Consider the following 24,985-nt stretch of genomic DNA (forward strand, 5'->3'; position numbering starts at 1 on the left):
GGTATATAGAAAGCCCACTCACACAGACCTTTACTTGCAAGCCGCTAGTTGCCACCATCCGGCACAAACGATGGGTGTTTTGAAGACATTGATTCACCGAGCCCACGTTATCTCTGACACCGATAGTTTGCAAACGGAACTGGAGCCCCTGCAGATTGTATTTCTGAAGAATGGGTACTCGCCCCAGCAAGTGGAGGGAGCGCTGCAGACAATGAAGAGGCTTTTAAAACGACTGCCTATTTACCACATGTTGGTAATATTTCAGCGCAAATAGGCAGAATACTAAGAAAATATAAAGTGAAAGCAATCTTTCGCCCTCCTGTAAAAATTTCGTCGCTGTTGGGATCTGTCAAAGACGACCTAGAGCTGCACAAGGCAGGTGTTTAGAGGATTCCGTGTGAATGCGGCAAATCTTTTATAGGGCAAACGACGCGTACGGTGCAGGATCGCATTGTAGAACATAAGCGGCATACACGCCTTCTTCAACCTTGTAAGCCTGCCATCGCCGAACACTGTACTTCCACTGGTCATGCCATGAATTACAATGAGACAAAAATTGTGGACCATACGTCTAACTTTTGGAGTTCTATTATTAATGAATCCGTGGGAATACGGATGTCTGACAATGAGTCTCTTATTAATCGTGACGGCGGTTACCAAGTGAATTCGGCACGGAATCCAACTGTCGAAAAACTTCGTGTCCTCCGAAGCCGGCGTAGGTCTGTGATGGAACCGCAGGAAGACAATCGAATTAATATCGACGCGGGGAGTTTCACCAAGAAGGGCGTGCGGCGCAGCAGAATCGAACGCGCTCAAGTAGCTCACGCGCAACACCAAGTGAACCCACCACGCATGTGCCGGAGGGGCCTTAAATACCAGGGAGTTTTCACCAATATCACCTGAAGATGACCAGAAGACTCTGCGCCGAAACATTGTGGCAGGTAGTTGCAAACATCCGGCAGTTCGCCCGAAATTTTGTGGAACTACAAGACTGATGCTGGAGGAGGAGGAGGAGGAGGAGAAGGAGATTAGTGCTTAACATCCCGTCGACAACGAGGTGACTAGAGACGGACCACAAGCTCGGATTAGGGAAGGGTGGGGAAGGAAATCGGCCGTGCCCTTTCAAAGGAACCATCCCGGCATTTACCTGAAGAGATTTAGGGATATCACGGAAGTGGATCTGAACCGTCGTCTTTCCGAATGACAGTCCAGCGCGCTGCCTCACCACTGTGCCACCTCATTCGGTGATTGCTGCTGGAAAGGTTGCTCAGCGTCAGGATTTGACCTATGACTTCGTCACATTTTAACGTTGCTGGATGACGTTTTCTGACAGTTTTCACTGTCTTTTTTCCTCCATACATCCTCTAAATACTTCGAAGTCTGTCGGTATCGCTATATTACATGCTGATTATCACTTACCTTTGATGAAGTGTTAGTAGGACGTCGATAGGAAAATGGACTACAGTTATAAAGAGGCAGTAATCAGTTTTAGTAATAAAGTATTGTAATCCTGTATCAATATATTATACTTTATTCAAAAGTTATATTGGAGCATCAACTGGTACAACAATAAAAAAGCTAGTTTCAGATAAGATGATCTGTTTATGCTATGTCTTGTTTTACATTCAATGACTCATTTTTAGCTTCAAGTTTTGATATAATAAAAATTATTTTCGTGACATTGTATGTCAAAATGCATGTCTTTTTATAGGTGTCTTTTATTTACTCGAGGAAAAAGATCACATAACTGGAATGACAAAATATTTAACGCCACTTTAAAGTTTCTCTTTTGCTTTAGGTCATACACAAATCCTTGCTCATATGTGAAAGCGTAACGTATAAAATGGTAGAGGCATCTTTCCTGTATGTGAGAGAGAAGTGTTGCTAATACGGTACGCGATCTTGACAAACAAACTGTGAAGGGTGGGATTCAAATACCAGTCCCAATATCTGTTTCAGTTTTCCAGTGGTCTCCCTAAATATGTAACATGGCTACGGTAAGTGTACTTCCCTGTCATGGGGTAGTGAGCTCCGACTCTAATGACATCCACGGACCATGCTTCTTTCCTTCCTTATTTCCTTCTTATCGAATCTTTGCTTAAGTTCCACCTGCTGTGACTTCTTTCTCAGTATGGTGTTAATCACTAACCGTTCTCCCTTCCCAGCAGTCTTCCCTCCCATATTTTCTAGCGTGGATGGAAAGCATAAATTTTCCCGAAATGACCCTCATAGAACACATACAATGCTGACGATCCACTACAAACAGACCGCATGCGTTGAGCCTTTTCCACTGGCTTTCTGTTTTGCCTGTCATACCTTCTACGCTTAATTACATCCAAAAAAAGTCTTGAATCTTACAGTAGGGACTCTCCTGCATTGCAGAAGTTGTATACAAATTGGAAACTTACTTTTATCAGAGAAATATGTCTTTATATTGTGGGCCTATGAATAAAAGTTCATCTGTAAAAATCAATCATCTGAAAAGTTGTAATGTTCAGTGATATTTCGTGCAAATTTGTACCAATGTGACACGGTGTGGTGGTTATAGCTTTTTGACTTACAAAGGTAATAATCATAACTAAATTGAATAATATATTATTTTTGTATATAAATTGAACTGTATAAATATATTCCAATTTTTAATTAACAGTGTAACGTTGCAAGGAATAAAACAAAAAAAAATTGAGATCAATGGGAATTGAATCCAGGTCGGCAACTAGTTAGTCTGGGCCTTAGACCTCTCACACACATCCCCATCATGACAGCAGCGCTTTAAAAATCCCTCATACGGTATGTTTGCACAATATACTACACACAGTTCCAGAGTAAAATACTGACCCTGTGCTGAGAGCAAGTTAGCACTCGTAGTACTGGAAGGGATGACGTCACATCAGAGCATGTGCAGTAGAAAACAGACAGCTGCGTCCCTTCTCTGGGTTAATCGTAATGTGGCTGTTCATCATTTCAGCACTCGACACTGGTACTAGTTATTGCAGAGAGAGTGCTACCAAACATGATTTCAATCGTTTTATTTGCACGCCAGCATGCTTTGGAAGAGAAATAACATAATTTTAATGCGATATTTACAGTGTGCTGTAGCAAATTATCACATGATAAATGGCCACCACTGATAATGTTTGAAATATAAAAAACAACGATAACACATAACAAGACGGCAGTGAAACCAAAATACGTTTTGTGATACCGAATTTTTAGCAATGAATAATAAGATGATAATAATGAAATGTTGGAGAAAGGAATAATAAAGAAAATTTTAGATCTAATATGGACAACAGAAACCTAGATATTAGAAGGCCGTAAGACAAGAACGTAAGACACATAAAAAGATAAAGGAAACGATAAGAAGTAGACGTTTAATATTCATCGTACACAATGGGTGACAAGTGGCAAACGAAACAAATTATTAAGTATCTCTTGGAAAAGAAGATAACAATCAGGATCTGTGACGTTGAGAATGACCTAGAGGAAAGAAACATGGATCACCGAAGGAAAATATCAGCAGGAAGAAATGTTGTGCAATAAAATTGTTAAAACTGCATGGGTTGCAGAGTAGGAACTGTAAGACAACATGAATGAGTAATTTTGAGGGAAAAAGCTAAACACAGAGAAAAATTTCAAGATCACTGGAGACAAGGAAAACAACAAATGAAAATTAACGTAGCACATGTCCTTGTAATGGCTATAATGGAAAAAATAACACAATTGCGCATTAATGCATATTTTTTGATAAAATACTATAGCAGAAATAAACTACCCTAAATTTAAAGAGCAGGTATGTATATCACCCTACCGTAACAGTTCCTCTGAGACGACATTACAAATGTGATGCCCCATGTAGAATACAATAGGAATATAGGCAATTAATGATGTAAAAAATTAAGCCCACCAAAACCTGTGTAGTGTGTCCATCACATTTACTTATTTCGATGTCCACCTAAGCTACCACTATGTGATGAATGGCTTACTTTGCTCTAACGATCTGTTTCTGCAGTGAAAATCTGACGTAAATTGATGCAGCAAGTAGCAGAGTAGAACCATTAATGATTCTCTAAATTGAGTTAAACGCTCTCGCTAAAATGAGGTGAATGGAATCAATGGGTATGAAACCAATAAAGATGAAATAACTTGAAGTGATATTGGAGAAGACCCTTCAGACCTGCATTGTAAAGATTCTTTAGTGACAATAGAAGCGAGTTTAATTCAATTGGGTGTACACTACCTGACAAACAAAGCAAAACATCTAGAATACGTGGTCAGATTTCAATGTAACAGCATCGACAGGCACGTAAATGATTACAGCTAGATTTCTCTGTAACAGGTAGAACGGCAACCAGACTGATTTATTATTATTGTCTAGACCAGTAGTTCCCAACAGGTGGTCCGCGGACCCTCAGGGGTCCGCGAGCTATGCCAGAGGGGTCCGCAAGATGCTATTAGAACAAAAAATATATAGAATATATTTCGTATGATAACAGATTTTTTGTTTTGGCCGCTCATTATTTTTTCAATAATGAATATGTCAATGTTTTTTCTAAGTACCAAAAATAGAAAACGTATAAAAAGACTCTTAATTTGGCTTTTTTAGGTACTTGATACTGTGATATGACAAGGTACCAATCATGCTCGAAGAGGGGGTCCTCGAGAAGATTTTGTTGGGAACCCCTGGTCTAGACGATGTTGAAGTCATTCCGCGGGCCGGAAGATCCCCAGACCCGTCCGCTGTAGAAGACGTGTGGGACCAGGTCGGATGTGAACACAACCCCAGTGCTAACATCCAGGATATCAAGAACCAGTTACAAAAGTTGTAGGCCAGCTTTCCTCAGAAGGGAATACAACGGCTTTATGACACCTTTCCCAACTGAATCAATGCATGCATCCAGGCCAAACGGCTGCAGAATCATAGTGATAACTGGGCTCAAACCAGCTTGTTCTTTGTAATCACTGAAATAGTGATAGATATCCTCTCAACCCGTGAAGTTTCATCTCGTTTGCTCCCCCCTTTCTGGCTGCTTCACTCTTTTGTCAGGCAGTGTACATTCCTTGTGACAGCTTCACCAGTGGGTGTCCACTAAATCCATTGGGAATGGATTGGTGGTATTAAACCTATGCATTGGAATAACCTCGTCTAGAAGCAGTGTTCGGAACCATAAGTGGACCCATCGCTGACAAGTGGAGTTTATGTGAGACCTGCAGGCGCGCACAGGCCAGCTAATGCTCAAGGCGGCAGCTCGCGAAAACAAAGAAATCCGGGTTCACGTTACACTCTGGCACAGATTTCCAGTTGTCGCAGCATAACCCTTACTTATAATTCTGACAACATACAGCGTCGTACGAAACTGCAAAGATATGTAGCCTGGCGTAAGATGTCTTGTACGTTTGTATTTGATTACGTCTACAAGTCCTCAACGTCAGGTAAAGCGTGACACGGAAGATCCGACTGTAGGATGGCGACTAGCAAACATACCGATGAGGATTTTAGGACGCAGCTCACGAGGCATTTCCACCAGACAACAAATGTGCTACTTAATAACGATGCAACTCATCTTTGACGTGACTGCTGGCGGGTCAGGTTGCCTCCCACAGCTTGGCTCTCAAGCGGAAACATCGTAGGTGGTGAAGAGTGTGATGGCATGTGAGCACTGCCGTCACGTGTCTAAACTGTACCAAAGTATCGGGCTGAGGAGGGACAGTGGGGTTGGGAGCAGGCTCGTAGAGTGGTGCAGATCTGGCGCCGGCCGTGGTGTGCGTGGACGCGCCATCAGATGAGGCCACCGGCCAGCGTGCAGTGTAAGCGCTGCGTGGCGATGTCCACGTCGCGCAGGGCCTCCCTGGCGTGCTCGGCGATCTTGCCCTCTGGCAGCACCTCCGGCTCGTAGCGCAGCAGGTCCAGCGCCTCCACCAGCAGCTCGCGGGACTCCTGGAACGTACACACTCCAGTTACAACGGGTAATCCTGCAGGTATGTGCCGGTGTCGAATGATAGAAATTGCAGAAACGCTTCGACAAACTTTCCCCTAACGAGTGGCAGCTCAAAAGGACGCAACCAGAGACATCAACGAATAGTTAATTAGGTGGTGTAGGGAAGTGCAGGCTAGTGCCCTTGCAGCACTGGTAACACCCGTTCCTGTCAGGTCACCGAAGTTAAGCGCCGTCGGACTTGGCTAGCACTTGGGTGGGTGACCGTCCAGGTCTGCCGCGCGATGTTGGCTACCGGGATGCACTCGGCCCTTGTGATACCAATTGAAGAGTCACGTGACTGAGAAGGAGCGGCTCCGGTCACAGAAACTAACAACGGCTGTGAGAGTGATGTGCCGTCCACATGCCCCTCCATATCCGCATCCAATGACGCCTATGGTCTGAGGATGATGTTGGCCCTCAAGGCCTGATTAAGCAGAATTCAGCTGAGCGAAATGTCGGAGTGGGGAGTTGGGGACTGGGGACGGGAGGACGAGGATAAAAATTATGGGACGAGACCAGGGATTGCCTACAGAAATAATGCCACAGTGGATTACGTTGCAACATTTACGCAGAGGTGAAGTGGCTTGGCCGGCCGGGGTGGCCGAGCGGTTCTAGGCGCTACAGTCTGGAACCGTGCGACCGCTACGGTCGCAGGTTCGGATCCTGCCTCGGGCATGGATGTGCGTGATGTTCTTATTTTAGTTATGTTTAAGTAGTTCTAAGTTCTAGGGAACTGATGACCTCAGAAGTTAAGTCCCATAGTGCTCAGAGCCATTTGAACCATTTGAAGTGGCTTGCGCAGAGTAGACTAGCGTGGAGGACAACGTTTGGTCAGTCTTCGAACTGATGACCACAACAACAGCAGCATCTTGCAGCGTTCGATCTGCAACCAGTTAATAGCTTCCAGAAACGGATCGATTACAGGTTCCCAGTAGGACGTAGAAAACGCCGAAACAAGCGAAATACGTCGCATTACCGTATCAATGTATTCTTTCTATTTTACGTAGTTAAGAAAATCGTTTTGAATTCAGATTGATTTTTGTTTCTACACAGTTTATACATACTTCCTTTAACAAATATGGGCTCACATTTAATAAAGAATGTTTTCTACACATAAAACTCAATTAAAGCTTATTACACTATGCTTCAGTACACCGCCTTTGTATGAGATGCAGTTGCAAGACTTCTCACAACAGCGCGCGATACACTCGAAGCTGTGTACGTGTTATAGGCTCACGAACTCGTCTACGAAACCGTCGAACTGCCTGCATAATTCAGTGACCTGGCAACGTAAGAAGACCCCACTTTGAGGCCGCCTGTTATAGCGACAAGACAGGATTGATGCTGATTTGTTTGAAACTACCGAGATAATTAGAGTCAGACGGAAACCACCGTAACAAGAATTGAACAGTTCCCTTACGACTATTCAAAAGTAAGGTGAATGGTGAAAACTTGCTTTAGTGGTACATAATCAAAAAATGGTTCAAATGGCTCTGAGCACTATGGGACTCAACTGCTGAGGACATTAGTCCCCTAGAACTTAGAACTAGTTAAACCTAACTAACCTAAGGACATCACAAACATCCATGCCCGAGGCAGGATTCGAACCTGCGACCGTAGCGGTCTTGCGGTTCCAGACTGCAGCGCCTTTAACCGCACGGCCACTTCGGCCGGCTGATACATAATCCTGCTCTATTAAATATGTTATTGGGTCTAGCGCGGAACATTTTATTTACTCGATACGTACGATCCACTAATAGTAATTTTTAATAGTTACCTAGTGTTAACGCCGTTGTTAGGGCTCAAGTTTGCCTCTCACGCACCACAGAAGACCGCTTAACTTGGTTTGTCCACTTAGCTCTGAAAAATAACCTAGGGATCCGAAAATCGTGTGTTCCTGAAACACCATGATAATATGACATTTCGTGAGCTGGGCAGATTAAAAGAATTGATGCACAAAAGTGTAAAGGACTAAAGCGTTACACCCAAATAAAATTTTTCGTGAATGTTTGCAGATAATATTTGTTGTTTTTACAGTACAGAATTATACTCCAGTGACACCCAGGACGCTGCTGCTAAGGTCACACGTTCGAATCCTGCCTCGGACATGGATGTGTGTGCTGTCCTTAGGTTAGTTAGGTTTAAGTAGTTCTAAGTCTACGGGACTGATGACCTCAGGTGTTAAGTCCCGTAGTGCTCAGAGCCATTTGAACCATTTGACACCCAGGATTGCATCGCAGCACTAGGCGATCAGTCAGCAATGCACGGCTTCCTTTACTTTAATACAGACCACGTCATTGCCAGCGTAGATCTTAATAGTGCTGCTGATGTATTCATACAAATACACTGGTGACCATTACTAAAGCAACAGACGGAAATTTTGCAAGGTTGCGTTTATTTTGCCACAAAACAGTATAAACAGCTGGCAGTAAAGTAGAAACAATGTAAAGAATACAAAACGTAAACAATTGTTATATGCGTAACTGTAGACAAAAATGTTCTTCGTTTTTTCCAACTTAACGGATTTGCACACAAAATCCGACAACTGGTTAATGTGTTTAGTATGGGGTGTGACCGCCTCTGGTAGGAATACAGGACTGACAACGTCGGGGCATGCTGTGAACGGTAGCATCAATGTCATGTTGAGGCATTAACGCCCATTCTTCCAGGAGAGCTGCTCGCAAGTCTTGGAGAGTTTTTGGTGGATGCTGACGTGATGAAGCCCGTGTCCCTCGTGAATGGCAGACGTGCTCTATGGGGGAGAGCGAGCAGGACACGCCATGCGTGTGAATTGTTCCGTTTCCAACAAAACATCAACCACCTGTGCTCTACGTGGTCGAGCATTATCGTCCATTAATACGAAGTCTGCCCCCACAGCACCTCGCAACAGCCCCACATTGGGTCCCAGGATCTCGTCACTATGCCTGACGGCAGTTAAACCTTGTCGATTCAACCACACAGTTTCACGAAGAGGTCTTCGAACGGACAACATAATCCCTCCTCACGCCCTTCCTCGATATCGGTCTCTTTCCATAATGTTTGTTCCCAAAATCGTGTTCCACGTTCCCTCTAGGTGTGAATGCGTCGAGAATCACTCTCCAAAGCAAATCGGGACTCATCTGTGAAAAGAACATTGGTCCACTGTTTGACTGCCCAGATGGCATGCTGACGACTCCACTCAAGACGTTCCCTCCTGTGAAGACGCATCAGAAGTACACATACAGCATCTTTCTAACAATAAAGGCCACTCTGCCGAAAACTTCTGTACACCGTTTGACTCGATACAGCACGTCCAGTGGATGCTGCGAGGTCAGATGCCAGGTGCCACGCACAACTAGGCGGTACTGTCGTGCCCTTACATCCAAATATCGGTTCTCTCTTCCTGATATCACACATGTCGGCCTTGCCCTGGTCTTTAGGGTACTGTTTGGGTCTCTATAAATTGTTGCCACATCCGAGAAGCAAAAAAACGATTCACATTAAGTCATCGGGCCTCATCAGTTTCCGACTGTCCTGCTTCCATTCTTCTTTTGGTCTTCCACCGCAGAGAGTCTGTTAGACGTCTTCTTCGTGCCATAATGTACCGTCGGTGAATACACAGCGATTGTGGATGTGGGATTACCCGGCATACACTGCTCCGTTTAGCAGGTGCCCTGACGTCATCGCTGACGTGGTTGTCCGTTGACATGCCATTTTCCGTGCAGAACGCTGAATTAGATACAAGACGGGGAAACAGCGGTTGTTTCTTTAATTTTGGACTCCTATGTACTGTGCGTGTATTGAGAATATTCTTCCTCCAGTGGAACATACTGCGTCAGTCACAGATCCTTTGAGTTAATCGCATGTTTGAGGAAACACTCCTTATGTATGTGTCACAGTTCTTGGACGAGTTCGTGAGCCTATGACACGAACACAGCTTGGAGTGTCTCGTGCGCTGTTGTTAGAAGTCTTGCAGCCCCGTATTATATAAACGCGTTATACTGTAGCGTAGTGTAATAACTTTTCATTTAATTTTATGTGAACCCACTTTTGTTGAAGGAGGCATGTATATTAATTACTTTTCGGTACAAATAATTATTTTGCTTTAGTGGCAGATCACAACAGCAGATTCCAGAAGCCAAAAAGTGAAAGTGTGCGATATTAAGATGACAATTTTGATCTTCTTATAAATACACTCCTGGAAATTGAAATAAGAACACCGTGAATTCATTGTCCCAGGAAGGGGAAACTTTATTGACACATTCCTGGGGTCAGATACATCACATGATCACACTGGCAGAACCACAGGCACATAGACACAGGCAACAGAGCATGCACAATGTCGGCACTAGTACAGTGTATATCCACCTTTCGCAGCAATGCAGGCTGCTATTCTCCCATGGAAACGATCGTAGAGATGCTGGATGTAGTCCTGTGGAACGGCTTGCCATGCCATTTCCACCTGGCGCCTCAGTTGGACCAGCGTTCGTGCTGGACGTGCAGACCGCGTGAGACGACGCTTCATCCAGTCCCAAACATGCTCAATGGGGGACAGATCCGGAGATCTTGCTGGCCAGGGTAGTTGACTTACACCTTCTAGAGCACGTTGGGTGGCACGGGATACATGCGGACGTGCATTGTCCTGTTGGAACAGCAAGTTCCCTTGCCGGTCTAGGAATGGTAGAACGATGGGTTCGATGACGGTTTGGATGTACCGTGCACTATTCAGTGTCCCCTCGACGATCACCAGTGGTGTACGGCCAGTGTAGGAGATCGCTCCCCACACCATGATGCCGGGTGTTGGCCCTGTGTGCCTCGGTCGTATGCAGTCCTGATTGTGGCGCTCACCTGCACGGCGCCAAACACGCATACGACCATCATTGGCACCAAGGCAGAAGCGACTCTCATCGCTGAAGACGACACGTCTCCATTCGTCCCTCCATTCACGCCTGTCGCGACACCACTGGAGGCGGGCTGCACGATGTTGGGGCGTGAGCGGAAGACGGCCTAACGGTGTGCGGGACCGTAGCCCAGCTTCATGGAGACGGTTGCGAATGGTCCTCGCCGATACCCCAGGAGCAACAGTGTCCCTAATTTGCTGGGAAGTGGCGATGCGGTCCCCTACGGCACTGCGTAGGATCCTACGGTCTTGGCGTGCATCCGTGCGTCGCTGCGGTCCGGTCCCAGGTCGACGGGCACGTGCACCTTCCGCCGACCACTGGCGACAACATCGATGTACTGTGGAGACCTCACGCCCCACGTGTTGAGCAATTCGGCGGTACGTCCACCCGGCCTCCCGCATGCCCACTATACGCCCTCGCTCAAAGTCCGTCAACTGCACATACGGTTCACGTCCACGCTGTCGCGGCATGCTACCAGTGTTAAAGACTGCGATGGAGCTCCGTATGCCACGGCAAACTGGCTGACACTGACGGCGGCGGTGCACAAATGCTGCGCAGCTAGCGCCATTCGACGGCCAACACCGCGGTTCCTGCTGTGTCCGCTGTGCCGTGCGTGTGATCATTGCTTGTACAGCCCTCTCGCAGTGTCCGGAGCAAGTATGGTGGGTCTGACACACCGGTGTCAATGTGTTCTTTTTTCCATTTCCAGGAGTGTATAAGCAGAGAGATTTTTCATTGTAAGTGAAAAAGAAGCCAAACTGAGGCTCTTTAGCTTGTTGTCCAAGTAGACCGTAAGGAATTTAACGTACAATATTTGACTTAGTGTTTATTAATGGCGCCGGCTGACAATTTTTTTTCTGTGTGAAAATGCGTAGTCTTTGCGGCATAAGTACCGTATTCATTGTGAATCCGGTATCAATTACGCTGTGTCCGGTATAGTGGGTCGATAAAGTTGAAAGCTCAGACAAAAAGGAGCAGGCAGACAGGAGGTGTAACAACACGAAGTGGTGTCCACAAGGAATGGTGTGCCACTTGTTGCCATGTAGCTCGGCGGTCCAAAAAGATTCAAACCGATGTGGCCCGGAGACTACTGTCACGACCAGTCAATCACAATCGGTGTGCAACCCTACAGGACTTGCTACTATCAATGAATGCAGGAATATTTCAATCAGTTTCAGTGCTAACATTGCGGAGGAAACTGCATGTTCTTACCGCGGACAAGTGTGATGCCACCCTCGGGATGAACAGTGAGGACTACCATGAAAAGATTAATGATATTTTGGATCCCATCATTTGCAAAAATTTTTAGAAGAATCTTAGTACAAAGGTTTTAAGAATCACCGCTGAACTGGTGAAAACGTCGACATCAGCTCTGACGATAAGAAGATGCTTTGTGAAATGGAAGCGTACTCGCCTGGGCTCTATTGATTACCCAGTGCATAAATTAGAGATTCAAATATGTGTGTGAAATCTTATGGGACTTAACTGCTAAGGTTATCAGTCCCTAAGCTTACACACTACTTAACCTAAATCATCCTAAGGACAAATATACACACCCATGCCCGAGGGAGGACTCGAACCTCCGCCGGGACAATTAGAGATTCGTCCGAGGTCTATTGTGAGTGCTATAAGGTCTCCCACCTACAAGTTAGCTAGACATCTAGTCTCGCTGTTGCAACATTATGTTGGCGGAACTGTTGCATTAAAAATTCAGCTTATTTCATTGAGAAATTAAAATATGTAAACGTGGCTTGAAGCGATATTCTTGCCTGTTTTGATGTTGTGTCGTTATTTACCATCATTGCAGTGCACGAAGCTATCTCATTCATAGCGGATATTTTTCCAACTAGAATAGTGGCGTTATTCAGACTTTGCCTCACCACAAGCTATTTCCAGTACAATAACGAATTTTATGAACAGACTGACGGTGTGGCTGTGGGCAGTCCCCTTAGTCCAACTGTGGCTAGTTCGTTTATGGAGACTTTTGAATAACGTGCGCTGAAGACTGCCAGTAAACGAACAGCTAGGTGGCATCTTTATGTTTACGATATTTTAGTATGGATGAGATGGATGCCTTCTCGGTACATCTTACCAGTGTCAAGTCAAAAATCGAATGGAGACGTCCAACCGGAAAGTGTTTCATCCGTTTATTAATTAGATTACAGACCGCATTAAAAAGTATTGGGCAAGTATGGGGATCAAATTGTTTTCAGACCCACAAAGAAGATAAAAGAATATTTTACAACGGAAAAAAATAAACAGCATCCACTGGCTACACCGGATGTATGTAAAATTCCCTGTAGTTTTGGAGTAGTACACATATGTACCACGAAAAGAAGTGTTAATGCCCGTTTAGTTGAACATAAGAGTAACTGCCGTCTGGGACATTTTCCGTAGAAGATCATGTTTCCCAAGAAGGTAATAGTGAGATAAAATTCAGCAAGATAAGCTTCATGTCGAAAACATACCACAATTATCGGTAGAGAGGTTATCGAGATTTCTAAACACCGTAAAAATTTCAACAGGAAAGAGAAAAGTGTCAAATTAGATAAAATATGGAGGTCGACTTTGCACCGACAGAATGACTTTCGATTACTTTCAGTTGATAATTTCGGCATTATCAGACATAGTCTCGTAGCCGGCGTCGCGTGGTGGACTACAGTAACCTCCTACGCATTCAGCACTCAATCGAGCTCTGATTGCAGTTCGCAGCTTCACCTCCGAGGTTGTCTCCCACAGCCGGAAACGAAACGTCAGGGGAAATCACGACCTGTCAGCCAGCAAGTTTCAAGGGAAATTAAATGAAGGAACTCTGTGCATTGGACGTTGGGAGTCGAGTACTATGCTAAAAGTCATTAGTCACAGCCGCGCTTAAAGCTGCACTTCTCCAGTGCGCCAAATAAAACAGAAACTGGACGGCAGCTCTCTGCTGCCTTGTTTGAGATGCGCAAGACGTCCTTGTGAGGCACGTAGCTCGCAGCATGTGTAGGGCTTGTTCGGGCCGGCCGTGGTTCCTTGGTGCTTCTCAGGTATTTTCTGTACCATGAATTTGGACCAGTCAGTGAGGTTACAGTGAGGGAACAAGAACCAGGACATTCAGTTCAACATTCTTGGTGATCAAGTGCTGCCCTTTCTCCCACATGTTCATGGTCAGTTTGTTGTGGACACTATCTTTTTCAAAGATGACAACAGTCATATTCACAGGGGTGCACATTTACGTTCCTGGTATGACAAACACTCAGGCAGTCTATCGAAAGTCGACTGGCCCGCTAAATTATCCGACCTTAATCCCATAGAAAATATCGGGAACTATACTGGATGACGAAAAGGCGAAACTCGCAGAAAGAGAGAGAGAGAGGAGGAAACTAAATGAAACTTCACGGGTTGGGAGAATATCAGTATGCTATGTTATTTCACTGATTACAAAATAGTTCAAAATTTATAAAGAAATTGGCAGAATGAGTCCAACTATGAATTTGAGACTGACCCACAAGTCGCTGTATACTTTCGACCAGGCAGGAAGCTGGCCCACAACAGTTGTTATAACTCGTCGTTGACATCCTGGATACTAGCACTGGGACGGGGGGACAGATTTTTGGATATTGATTGGCACAGCAGCACCTCTGCACCACGCAGGCAATTCATCAACAAATGTGCCAAGTACAGACGAGCACTGTGCTATTGAAAAATAGCAGCACGATACTGTCGCATGAGAGATCACACATAACGACGGAAGATGTGCGGGAAGTGCCGTAGTGCCGTCAGAGTTCTTTCAGTCACTACCAGGGGTATTTAGAAGCCATACCCGATGGCTACCCATACTGTGACAACAGGATTAACTCCGCTGTGCCTCTCCAAAACATTGGGAGAATGGGAGCTCTCCCCAGGTGGCTGCCGTACTCGGAGACACTGAACACCTTGGCTAATGCAGACGCGCGAGCCACCGTTGAGCACAACACGACGCCGTTCATCAGCAGTCCATGCTTCCCGATAACCGCACCCTTCTAAACCCAGCAGCTTGTGCTGTAGTGTACCCAGCAGCCCACGCACGGAACGGTAGATTCCCTAGTTTGGCGGCTGCCAGCCTCCGTTCAACGGTGAGGGATGATACAGAAATTGCAGGCAATCCATTATTTGTTCTCAGATGAGAGGCGCAGATATGAAGAGGTTGCGATGTGCCTGGTGTACAGTATGGCGACACTCACCTTCTGGTGATCACATGTTCTGGGCCGGGACCTTGAGGAAGGATATGCCTGCCCTCGGGCTTCCATGCAGACCAATATGGCTCTACTGTCACATCCGAATGCCCCACAAATCTGGGTATAGCAAGGTTCGAGTTTCGGGCCACATGGTGACCTGCTATGAGGCCCTTTCAACCCTGCCAGCTGCTGAGACGATGTCACGTTCGAGTACGCGGCATCTCTCGTCCTTTTCAGTGATCACTTAACTCTGATGCTATTAATGCTCTATATGTATGCTACCAGGTCTGGTAATAAATAGCCGCGCGGATTAGCCTGGTGGTCTAGGGCGCTGCAGTCATGGACTGTGCGGCTGGTCCCGGCGGAGGTTCGAGTCCTCCCTCGGGCATGGGTGTGTGTGTGTTTGTCCTTAGGATAACTTAGTTTAAGTAGTGTGTAAGCTTAGGGACTGATGACCTTAGCAGTTAAGTCCTATAAGATTTCATACACAGTTGAACTTTTTTTTTTTTTTTTTTTTTTTTTTTTTAATAACTCCAACTACGAACAACACTAACGCATCCTGGTTGCTGTTCTATCTGAGGCAGAGAAATGCAACGCTAATGACTGACATAGCTATAATGCAGTGACGCAGGTACCATGTTATATTGGTATCTGGTCATCTCTTCCAGGTGCTTCACTTCTTGTTGTTAGCTAGTATAGTTCGAACGATGGGTGAGATAAAGCAATCAACGCTCTTGCTTGATGTAATCTTTAATAAGTGCCTTTAGCTGGAGATGGCACACCAGAAGGAACTTACTCCGTCTCTGAACTGCTAACATGATAAAAGAAGAGAATGTGTTGCACGGCATGATTGAGTTCTCTCTTCTGGGGGACTATAAGGTGTATAACTTTGCTTCCGCAGTTTGCCGATAGGTGGTGACAACGGTAAGTAGCGGTCGAAAGAAACAGATAGCAGACGTCAGGCAGTTAGCTTGGACATCGGTCAACATAACCTCATCCAAACATTAGTCGATTTGTACCTGTATCAGAAAGATGTTCTTCATTGAAAATGTCAGTTTACGAGCCTAATTCTCGTCATTTGCGGGAGGTATTACTGTTTTCTTTCAATATAAAGAAAACAGCGGCTGAGTCTCATAGAATTCTCTCAAGTACGTGTGGTAAGGACGCTATTACTGAAAGAACGTGTCGTGAGTGGTTTCAACGCTTCAATAACGGTGATTTTAACGTCGTAGACGGGCATAGTGGTAGAAGAGAGAATTTTTTCGAAGATGCAGAATTGGAGACATTGCTGAGTGAAGACTCACGTCAAACTCAAGAAGAATTGGCACGATTACTGGGAGTGACACAGCAAGCCATTTCAAAACGTGTCAAGGTTATGGGCATTGTTCAGAAAGAAGGAACTTGGGACGCAAGTGAGCTGAAACCAAGAGACGTTGAACGCTGTTTGTGTGTTTGTGAACAGTTGCTTCAGAGGCAAAAACGGAAGGGATTTCTGCATCGCATTGTGACCGGGGACGAAAATTGGATTCATTACGACAACCCTAAACGCAAAAAATCATGGGGATATCCCGGCCACGCTTCCACGTCGACGGCCAAATCGAATATTCATGGCTCCAAGATCATGGTCTGCATTTGGTGGGACCAGCTCGGCGTCGTGTACCGTGAGGTGTTAAAACCAAGTGAAACAATCACAGGTGCTCGTTATTGAAAGCAATTAATGCGTTTGAGCATTAAACGACTAACGGCCATAATACAACGAGAGGCACGACAAAGTGATTTTGCAGCACAATAACGCTCGACCCCACGTACGTTCTGACGTACTTGGAACGTTAAAATGGGAATTGCTATCCCACCCGCCGTATTCTCCAGACATTGCTCCCTCTGACTATCACCTGTTTAGATCAATGGCGCATGGCCTAGCTGACCAACACTTCCGATCTCACGAAGTAGTCACTAATTAGATCGCTTCGTGGATCGCTTCAAAAGATGAACAGGTTTTTCGACCCGGGATTCGTACACTGTCCGAAAGATGGGAGAAAGTAGTGGTCAGCGATGGAAAAGACTTTGAATGATACATGTGTAACTAATTTGTTTCACTAAGCCTCAAATGTTGGGGAAAAATGGCAGAAACAAAGTTGTACACCTCGTGACTTTTTGTGAGAGGTGTTCATCGTCAACAGACATTACAGTTTTTTTAAACATACACTTAAAGTTACTGGAAACGGTAGACTTACACACAACATGCGCAGTTTAGCTCTGTCCCTATGTGCAGCTTGTGAGTATGCCCCCTTGCTTTCTGTTGTGGTGCGAAACTTCATCCTTGTAAGAAGTACGCTACTGAGGCTAAAACGTTTTAGTTTCTCGAACCAAGTGGGACGTGGAGGTGACGGAGCAGCGACCGTGCCCGTGACGCCGCGGTGGCTGGGGCGGCCGCGTCACGGGGAAACACGGGCAGCCAGCCACACGGCGCGACACGCCCCGCCACAGCACAGCAGGGGCGGCCTGTGTTGACGCGCCGCGTCGATCGATAAATAATTAATCGAGCGCGGCGGCCCCGTCTGCCGTCTGCTATCCCGAGCCGCACAAACGGCAATATCTTACTAAAGCTGCGCCGCCATCCACAGGTAGCCAGCGAAACACTTTGTTGCAGTTGTCTAATTGACTATGCTTTTGCCATTTCACCGTTATTTAACACTGAGGTGATAGAAGTCCTGGGATATCTCCTAAAATCGAGTCGGACCTCCTTTTGCACGGCGTAGTGCAGCAACTCGATATGACGTGGACTCAACAAGTAGTTGGAAGCCTCCTCCAAATATATTAAGGTATGTGATTACGTAGGCTTTCCCGGCGTAAATAAGTCTTGAAATTCTCTTCGGGTTTCCTGCCGGGTACTAAAATCAACTTGACTCGATATTGAGGTATGCTGCCTCTATAGCCGTCCATAATTACGAAAGGGTCGCCGGTCCCATAATTGTTCGATGGGATCAAGCCGGGCGATCTGGGTGGCCAAATCGTTCGCTCGAATTGTCAAGAATGTTCTTCAAACCAATCGCGAATAACTGTGGCCCCATGAATGACTAGAGATGGTTTCCAGATAGCAGAACGTAACCGTCTGCAGTCAACAACTGGTTCACTTGGACCACAGGAACAGCCCATCCCATGCAAACACAATCAACATCATTGCAGCCTGGGTCCATGGCTTCGAGCGGTCTGCAGCAACTTGGACCCTGTCGTCAGCTCTTACCGTCTGAATGAAATCGGGACTCATCCGACCGGGCCACCGTTTTCCAGTAGCCTAAGATACAACCGGTATGGTCAAGAACACGAGAGTAGTACAGCAGGCCATGTCGTGCTGTTAGCAGACCGCACTCGCGTCGGTCGCCTGCTGCCATAGCTCATTAACGCCACATTTCGCCCCACTATCCTAGCGGATACGTTCATCGTACGTCACACATTGATTTCTGCGGTTGTTTCACGCAGTGTTCTTTGTCTGTTAGCAGTGACAACTCTACCCAAACGCCGCTGCTCTCCGTCGTTAAGAGAACGCCGTCGGCTTCTGCGTTGTCTGTGATGAGAGGTAATGGCTGAAATTTGGTATCCTCGGCACACGCTCCACACTGTGGATCTCGGGGTACTGAATTTCCTAACGATTGCCGAAATGGAATGTTCCATGAGTCTAGCTCTAACTACGTCCGCTCCCGGTAGCTGAGTGGTCAGCGCGACAGATTGTCAATCCTAAGGGCCCGGGTTCGATTCCCGGCAGGGTCGGAGATTTTCTCCGCTCAGGGACTGGGTGTTGTGTTGTCCTAACCATCATCATTTCATCCCCATCGACGTGCAAGTCGCCGAAGTGGCGTCAAATCGAAAGACTTGCACCCGGCAAACGGTCTACCCGGCGGGAGGCCCTAGTCACACGACATTAATAGCTCTAACTACCACTCCGGGTTCAAAGCCTGTTAATTCCCGTCGTGAGGCCATATTCACGTCGGGAACCTTTACGCATGAATCATCTTGAGCACAAATCACAGCTCCGCCAATGAACTGCCCTTTTATACATTATGTACGCGATACTATCGCGACCTATACAAATACTTACCGCTATCCCTTGGCTTTTCAGCTCAGTGTGTTTCGCTGTGGGTACACTATCGCAAATTCGGCTTTGCAGTCATTGCCAAGTGATTCATTTTACAATGGCTACAAAGTCGAAAGTGTGGTGTCACTGCCAGACACCACACTTGCTAGGTGGTAGCTTAAATCGGCCGCGGTCCATTAATACATGTCGGACCCGCGTGTCGCCACTGTGTGATCGCAGACCGAGCGCCACCACACGGCAGGTCTCGAGAGACGTACGAGAACTCGCCCCAGTTGTACGACGACGTTGCTAGCGACTATACGGACGAAGCCATTTCTCTCATTTGCCGAGAGACAGTTAGAATAGCCTTCAGCTAAGTTAATGGCTACGACTTAGCAAGGCGCCATTAGCCTTAAATAGCTTGTGTATAAAGAGTCACTTGTATCGCCACAATCTCCAGATGTCTCATCAAGAACGATGTATACAAGGAGGTATTAAAAGTTAAGTATATTCCAAAGATACGTATTTTCTTTATCACATTCATTAAGTCTCCTGTTTCAGATCTCACTCCATCCTTCGTGAGTTAGCGCGTGCATCTTGGCCGCCTCTTTCAATTAGTGTGCGTAGTGTTGGCAAGTCTGCCGACACTACAGAAAGTACGAAACTGTATCTAGAGGGAAACCAAATAACGGCAAAATTTTACGTGATCAGGAGTCCTAATAATAAGTGACTGATAGAGTTTGTAACGTGCTACTGAAAGAATTCCCAACACTCAGAAATGCGTTTATTGCCTCCCCATAAATAGTTACGGGTTGAGGCCGATCACGATTTTCACGTAGCGTCATGCCGACTTTTTCGATATTGATAAAAATTGTGCCAAAGTACAATTTGAGAATACAACTTCAAAACTTTTCTTTCATCTTTTATTTCTATCAAGACATGTATGCGTCTTATTAGTAGATTTCTCTTATTTACAGCAAAAACATTATACCGCAATCTCAAATACAAATAAATATGGGTCCAACGATAATATTTCATTGGAAACTTCAATACTATAAAGTGTGTACCTTTTTCCACATCAGCTTCTGTGTATGGTTAACTGTCTTTGGTTAAATAGGTGTATTTTCCTTCTGTTAGTTAGTTGTGTGTTCCATATATTCGCGATAAGCGTTTTGCTGTATCAATTGAAAAAAAGACTGTAGAATAAATTATATACAGGGTGTACCATTTATTACAACTTTTATAATACAGGCAGCCACAGAGGTTGAAATCAACGGTAAACTGAACTTCAATAAAACTGCGAACAGCTGTTGAGTGATGATATATCCACGATCGGTTTCGTTGTGTTACAGCAGCATTTTCAGGTGGCCAGTAATGTCACATGGATTAGCACACGTAGACGTTCACAGAACCCAGTTCCATGAAGAGGGGATGTGGTCAACAGACTATAACGGGCAGAGCACCGGGGCGAATAGAACAGGGTATGAGGGCAAAGCAGAGGAGGCGGTCAACTGACAACCAACTACGGTTGCCTCATCCCCTGTAGTATTCGCCCCGATGCTCAGCCTGTTATTACTCTTATTTGTAGACCACTTTCCATCTTCAGTGGACTGGGTTCTATTACTACGAAGTTGGAGCGTCTCCATCTGCTTATCTGCAGGGTGAGTCATTAACTATTGCCACCAATAATATCTCCGAAAGTATGACAGGAGCTGAAAAGTTTGTGGGGCAAAAATTGCATGGTACAACGGGGGTCATAATATGATGTTGGCTTTTTGTCACTAGGTGGGGTCGCGTCAGAGATATGAAGGTCAACTTTGTTTTTTTTTTTTTTTTTTTTAAGTGGTATGCTATAATTTGGTACTTATTTTCTTATAGTGGCTATCGAGACGAATCCAATGATGTGTAACAGCAATTTCTTTGAAGGTCAACGAAGGTCAGAAAGGTGGCATGAACGTCCATTTACAGACGGTGTTCTAAGCGATGACCATTGTTATCAATGCAGCGCAGCAATCTTCTTATCATGGATTGAGTGGCATTTATTGAAGCACATGCTCTGACAATTCTCTCTCGCATGTCTTCAGGTGTAGTTGGAACGTCTTTATATTCAATGTCTTTTACGAATCCCTACAAGAAAATATCCAGAGATGCTAAGTTGGTGAACGAGCGGGCCACGACACATCTCCTCCGCGTCCAATCCAACGATTTGGGTGTCTCTGCAACTCACTTCTAGCCATCAGCGAAAAATGTGCCTGACACCCATCGTGTTGATACCACATTCTGTTCCTTGTTCCTAAAGGTATTTCTTCCAATAACAGACCTAATATTCCTTGCAGGAATGTGGTGTACTTCCTACCATTAAGATTTCCTTCGATGAAATAGCGGTCTACAATTCTGTACTCCAGAATCCTACACCATACATTCACCGAACACGGTTTTTGGTGTGCAAATTGCCGCAGCCAACATGGATTTTCAGTTGCCCAATAATGCATTTTATGCAAATTAGCATTTCCATGGTTCGTGAATGTAGCCTCGTCAGTAAATAAAATCAAATTAATAAATGTGTCATCCCTCTGAATCTGAAGTTGAGCCCATCGGCAGAATTTAATGCGACGCATACAATCCGTACCAGTTAATTCTTGGTGGAGACTGATATGGTAAGGATGATATTTATGGCGATGCAGAACACGAACAACACTACTCTGGCTCATGCCAGATTCCATTGCGATTTGACGCGAACTAACACAAGGATCTCGAATCACAGTGGCAAGAATACCAATTTTCGTCTCCTTGTTAGTAACTTTCCTTTGCCGGATGTGTTTCCGATGCGTTAAAGATCCACTTATTTTCAATCATACGCATATTTAAATGTATGACGTATAGGGCGAGGACATTGAGGATACCTTTCAGCGTATAAGTCTATAGTTCACACTCAATTTCGTTGGCATTCTCCACAAATGAGAAGCATATCGACTTGTTCTTCGAAAGAATACATCATTCACATACGCTTGATTCCACGATACTAGTCTTAATGTTCCTACTAGTGTCGTATTGCGAAACCATCGAATGGTGTTTACACGTCAATGACACGTTAGATGGATACGCCGTATTCGGTGAATATTTACTATTTGCACGATATACGAGAGAGAATTGTCAGAGCATGTGCTTCGATAAGTGCCGAAGTGATAAAGAATACCACTCAATCCATGATATGAAGATTGCAGCACTGCATTGATACCAATAGTCATCACTTGGAACATCTTCTGCAAATGGACTTTCATGCCACATTTGTGACCTTCGTTGACCTTCAAAGACCTTACTGTTACACATCATTGTATTCGTCTCGATAAACGCTATCAGAAAATAAATACCAAACTATAGTATCCCATTTAACAAAACGAAGTTGACCTACATAGCTCTGACGCGACCCCATCTAGCAACAAAAACCAACGTCATATTACGGCTCCCGTTTCCAAGCAACATTTGTCCCACAAAGTTTTCAGCTGCTATCATACTTTCGGAGTTATTCTAGGTGGCAATAGTTAGTGACTCACCCTGTATATGACACTACTGGCCACCTGAAAATGTTTCCTTAACGCAGCGAAACCGGACGTGAATAAATCGTAACTTCACAGATGCTCGCAGTTTTATTCAAGTTTAGTTTACCATGCACCATTGTTCTTGACCACCCTAAATAATTTTGTCTCCAAAAGTAAAATAAAAAATATACTAAATAAAAGTTGTTCAGCTACTAGTGAGACATGCAGGTATAACGAGGATGATAGCCTTTCTTGCGACTTTGTTCCTTATGAAGTTATGAACAGCAGTACCTTTTTTTTTAGGGTTCTGTACCCCGTACCTCACTCAGTAAAATCGTATATCTTATAGGATCACTTTGTTGTCCCTTCTGTCCGTCAGTCTGTGTGTCTGTCAAACTTCTGTGTCAGAGCAGTTAAAAGATATCGTAATTTATGTCACATATTTTGATATCTTGCCAGTACCGACACAGATAACAGGCCAAAACCGTCGAAATTCTCGATTACTATGATGTATGAACTGTATATAATTGAGTTTTTGCGGAACCCTCTGTGCCATTGTCCTAGTGCCGCTTATCCGGATTTATATTCAGCAGTTGACTGCCTCTCTCCAAATCATGTTTAGAACGTATGACAGCGTACTATTCACGTAGACATTATGTTATTAACAACGTAACGCATAGCTGACTTTGACTTTCCTCTGCTAGCACACAGCGTAGATATTCGCATAGGAGGATATGTTGACAGATCACTTTAATCTACATTTTATAACATTTTCAGGGCAGGTTATCAATGAACTTTTTAGCTGTGTATTTCATTCCTTACTGTGCCAACGTCATGTTAACTGCTGGGAAGTGCACAACATTTTTCCCTCTAGCATTGTATTTGTGAATATACCTTCCAGTTCCGGACGGCGTTGAATTGTTAACAAATTTCGGATTCCTGGAGGATGTATGTATGTGAGCACAACATATAATTAGTTCGTTAGTTTCATGTTTCATGGATCATTTTTATGATTAACCGTAATGATGTGGATTAATCATTTCACAGTCGTAATACGCAGCCTATGATGTTTAGTAGACACAATTTTAAGAGAATCATTCGGAAGAATGTGTCGAAGGAAGTGGGATACAAAATTACTGAGGAGTGATGACACACGTTTGAAGTTCGCTGAGGATGGGATACAGGGTGAACTCTTAACAAAAAGGGGGAAATAGAAAACATGGAAAGGAAAGAAAACGAAGAAATAGCTCAGAATTACTTGGAGAAACTACAAGAAGTTTCGGCCAGAGCTGGACTGCAGATTTCATTTGAAAAAACCGTGTATATGTCTAATCATAGAAATAACAAGAAAAATCTTATTACTAAATACGGCAATATTAAGAGAGTAGAAAAATTTAAGTATTTAGGTGAAATAATCCAAGTGAATGGTTTAGACAAGAGTGCAAACCAGGCGAGAGCAAGGAAAATGGAATTTGCTTTTCAAAAAACCAAAGACATATATAACAAAAAAAAAACATTTCGATTCAAGCTAAATTAAGACATTATAAAACTGTCATTAGACCAGAATGCCTGTATGCATCGGAGTGCCTAACTCTTAACAAAAAGGGGGAAATAGAAAACATGGAAAGGAAAGAAAGGAAAATTTTGAGAAAAATATTAGGACCGAGAAAGATTGGAGAAGAGTACAAGCTAAAGAGTAATAAGGAAATATACAAAACTATTGAGAAAGTGAGTGATGCAATGCGTAAACGCAGACTAACGTTTTATGGTCACCTGTCGAGGATGGATGGAAACAGACTAACAAGAAAAGTGTTTGAACATAGTAACAGGAACGAAAAAACCAACAATAAATGGATACAGATGGTGAAAAAGGACTTGGCCTATTTTAATGTCACCCGTGAGTCAATCAGGGACAGGAAAAAGTTTAGACAAATAGTGAACGAAATTAAGTGTTTTCCAGAAGAAACGAAACTAAAGAATAATAACAGGAAATGGTCGGAAGAGCGGAGGAGGAACCATTCGAAAATGATGAGGAAATATTGGGAAGAGAGAAAAAAGATCAAAAAGCCGGGCAAGTGAATTGTTGAACGTGGTCCAAAGATGGCCGAAATCGAAAGAAGAAGAAGAAGAAGAAACTACGACAAGCACACACTTTATTTAACATTTAAATGTTACTACAGATAGTCGTATTTAGGTTACGACGTGTTCGATATGCCTGCCATCATTGGCGATTATGTCGCGCAGACGAATAGAGCAATTCTGCATGAACCGCTGAAGTATCGGAACATCAATGCTGCCGATGACCCCCTCAGTAACT

The 24,985-nt window shown here is 44.5% G+C and overlaps 1 protein-coding gene across 1 annotated transcript in view; it reads right to left on the minus strand.

Moving 5' to 3' along the window:
- Positions 1 to 1,515: 1,515 nt before the first annotated feature.
- The window catches only part of LOC126235093 (SET domain-containing protein SmydA-8), a 349,448-nt gene continuing 325,978 nt past the window's right edge, over positions 1,516 to 24,985 (minus strand). Inside the window, exon 9 of the mRNA XM_049943826.1 lies at positions 1,516 to 5,938. Coding sequence (XP_049799783.1) covers positions 5,780 to 5,938 — 159 coding nt within the window. The 3' untranslated portion in view covers positions 1,516 to 5,779. The remainder of the gene's footprint in view (positions 5,939 to 24,985) is intronic.

This window comes from Schistocerca nitens, chromosome 2 (genome assembly GCF_023898315.1).
Source record: "Schistocerca nitens isolate TAMUIC-IGC-003100 chromosome 2, iqSchNite1.1, whole genome shotgun sequence".
Lineage (NCBI taxonomy): Eukaryota > Metazoa > Arthropoda > Insecta > Orthoptera > Acrididae > Schistocerca > Schistocerca nitens.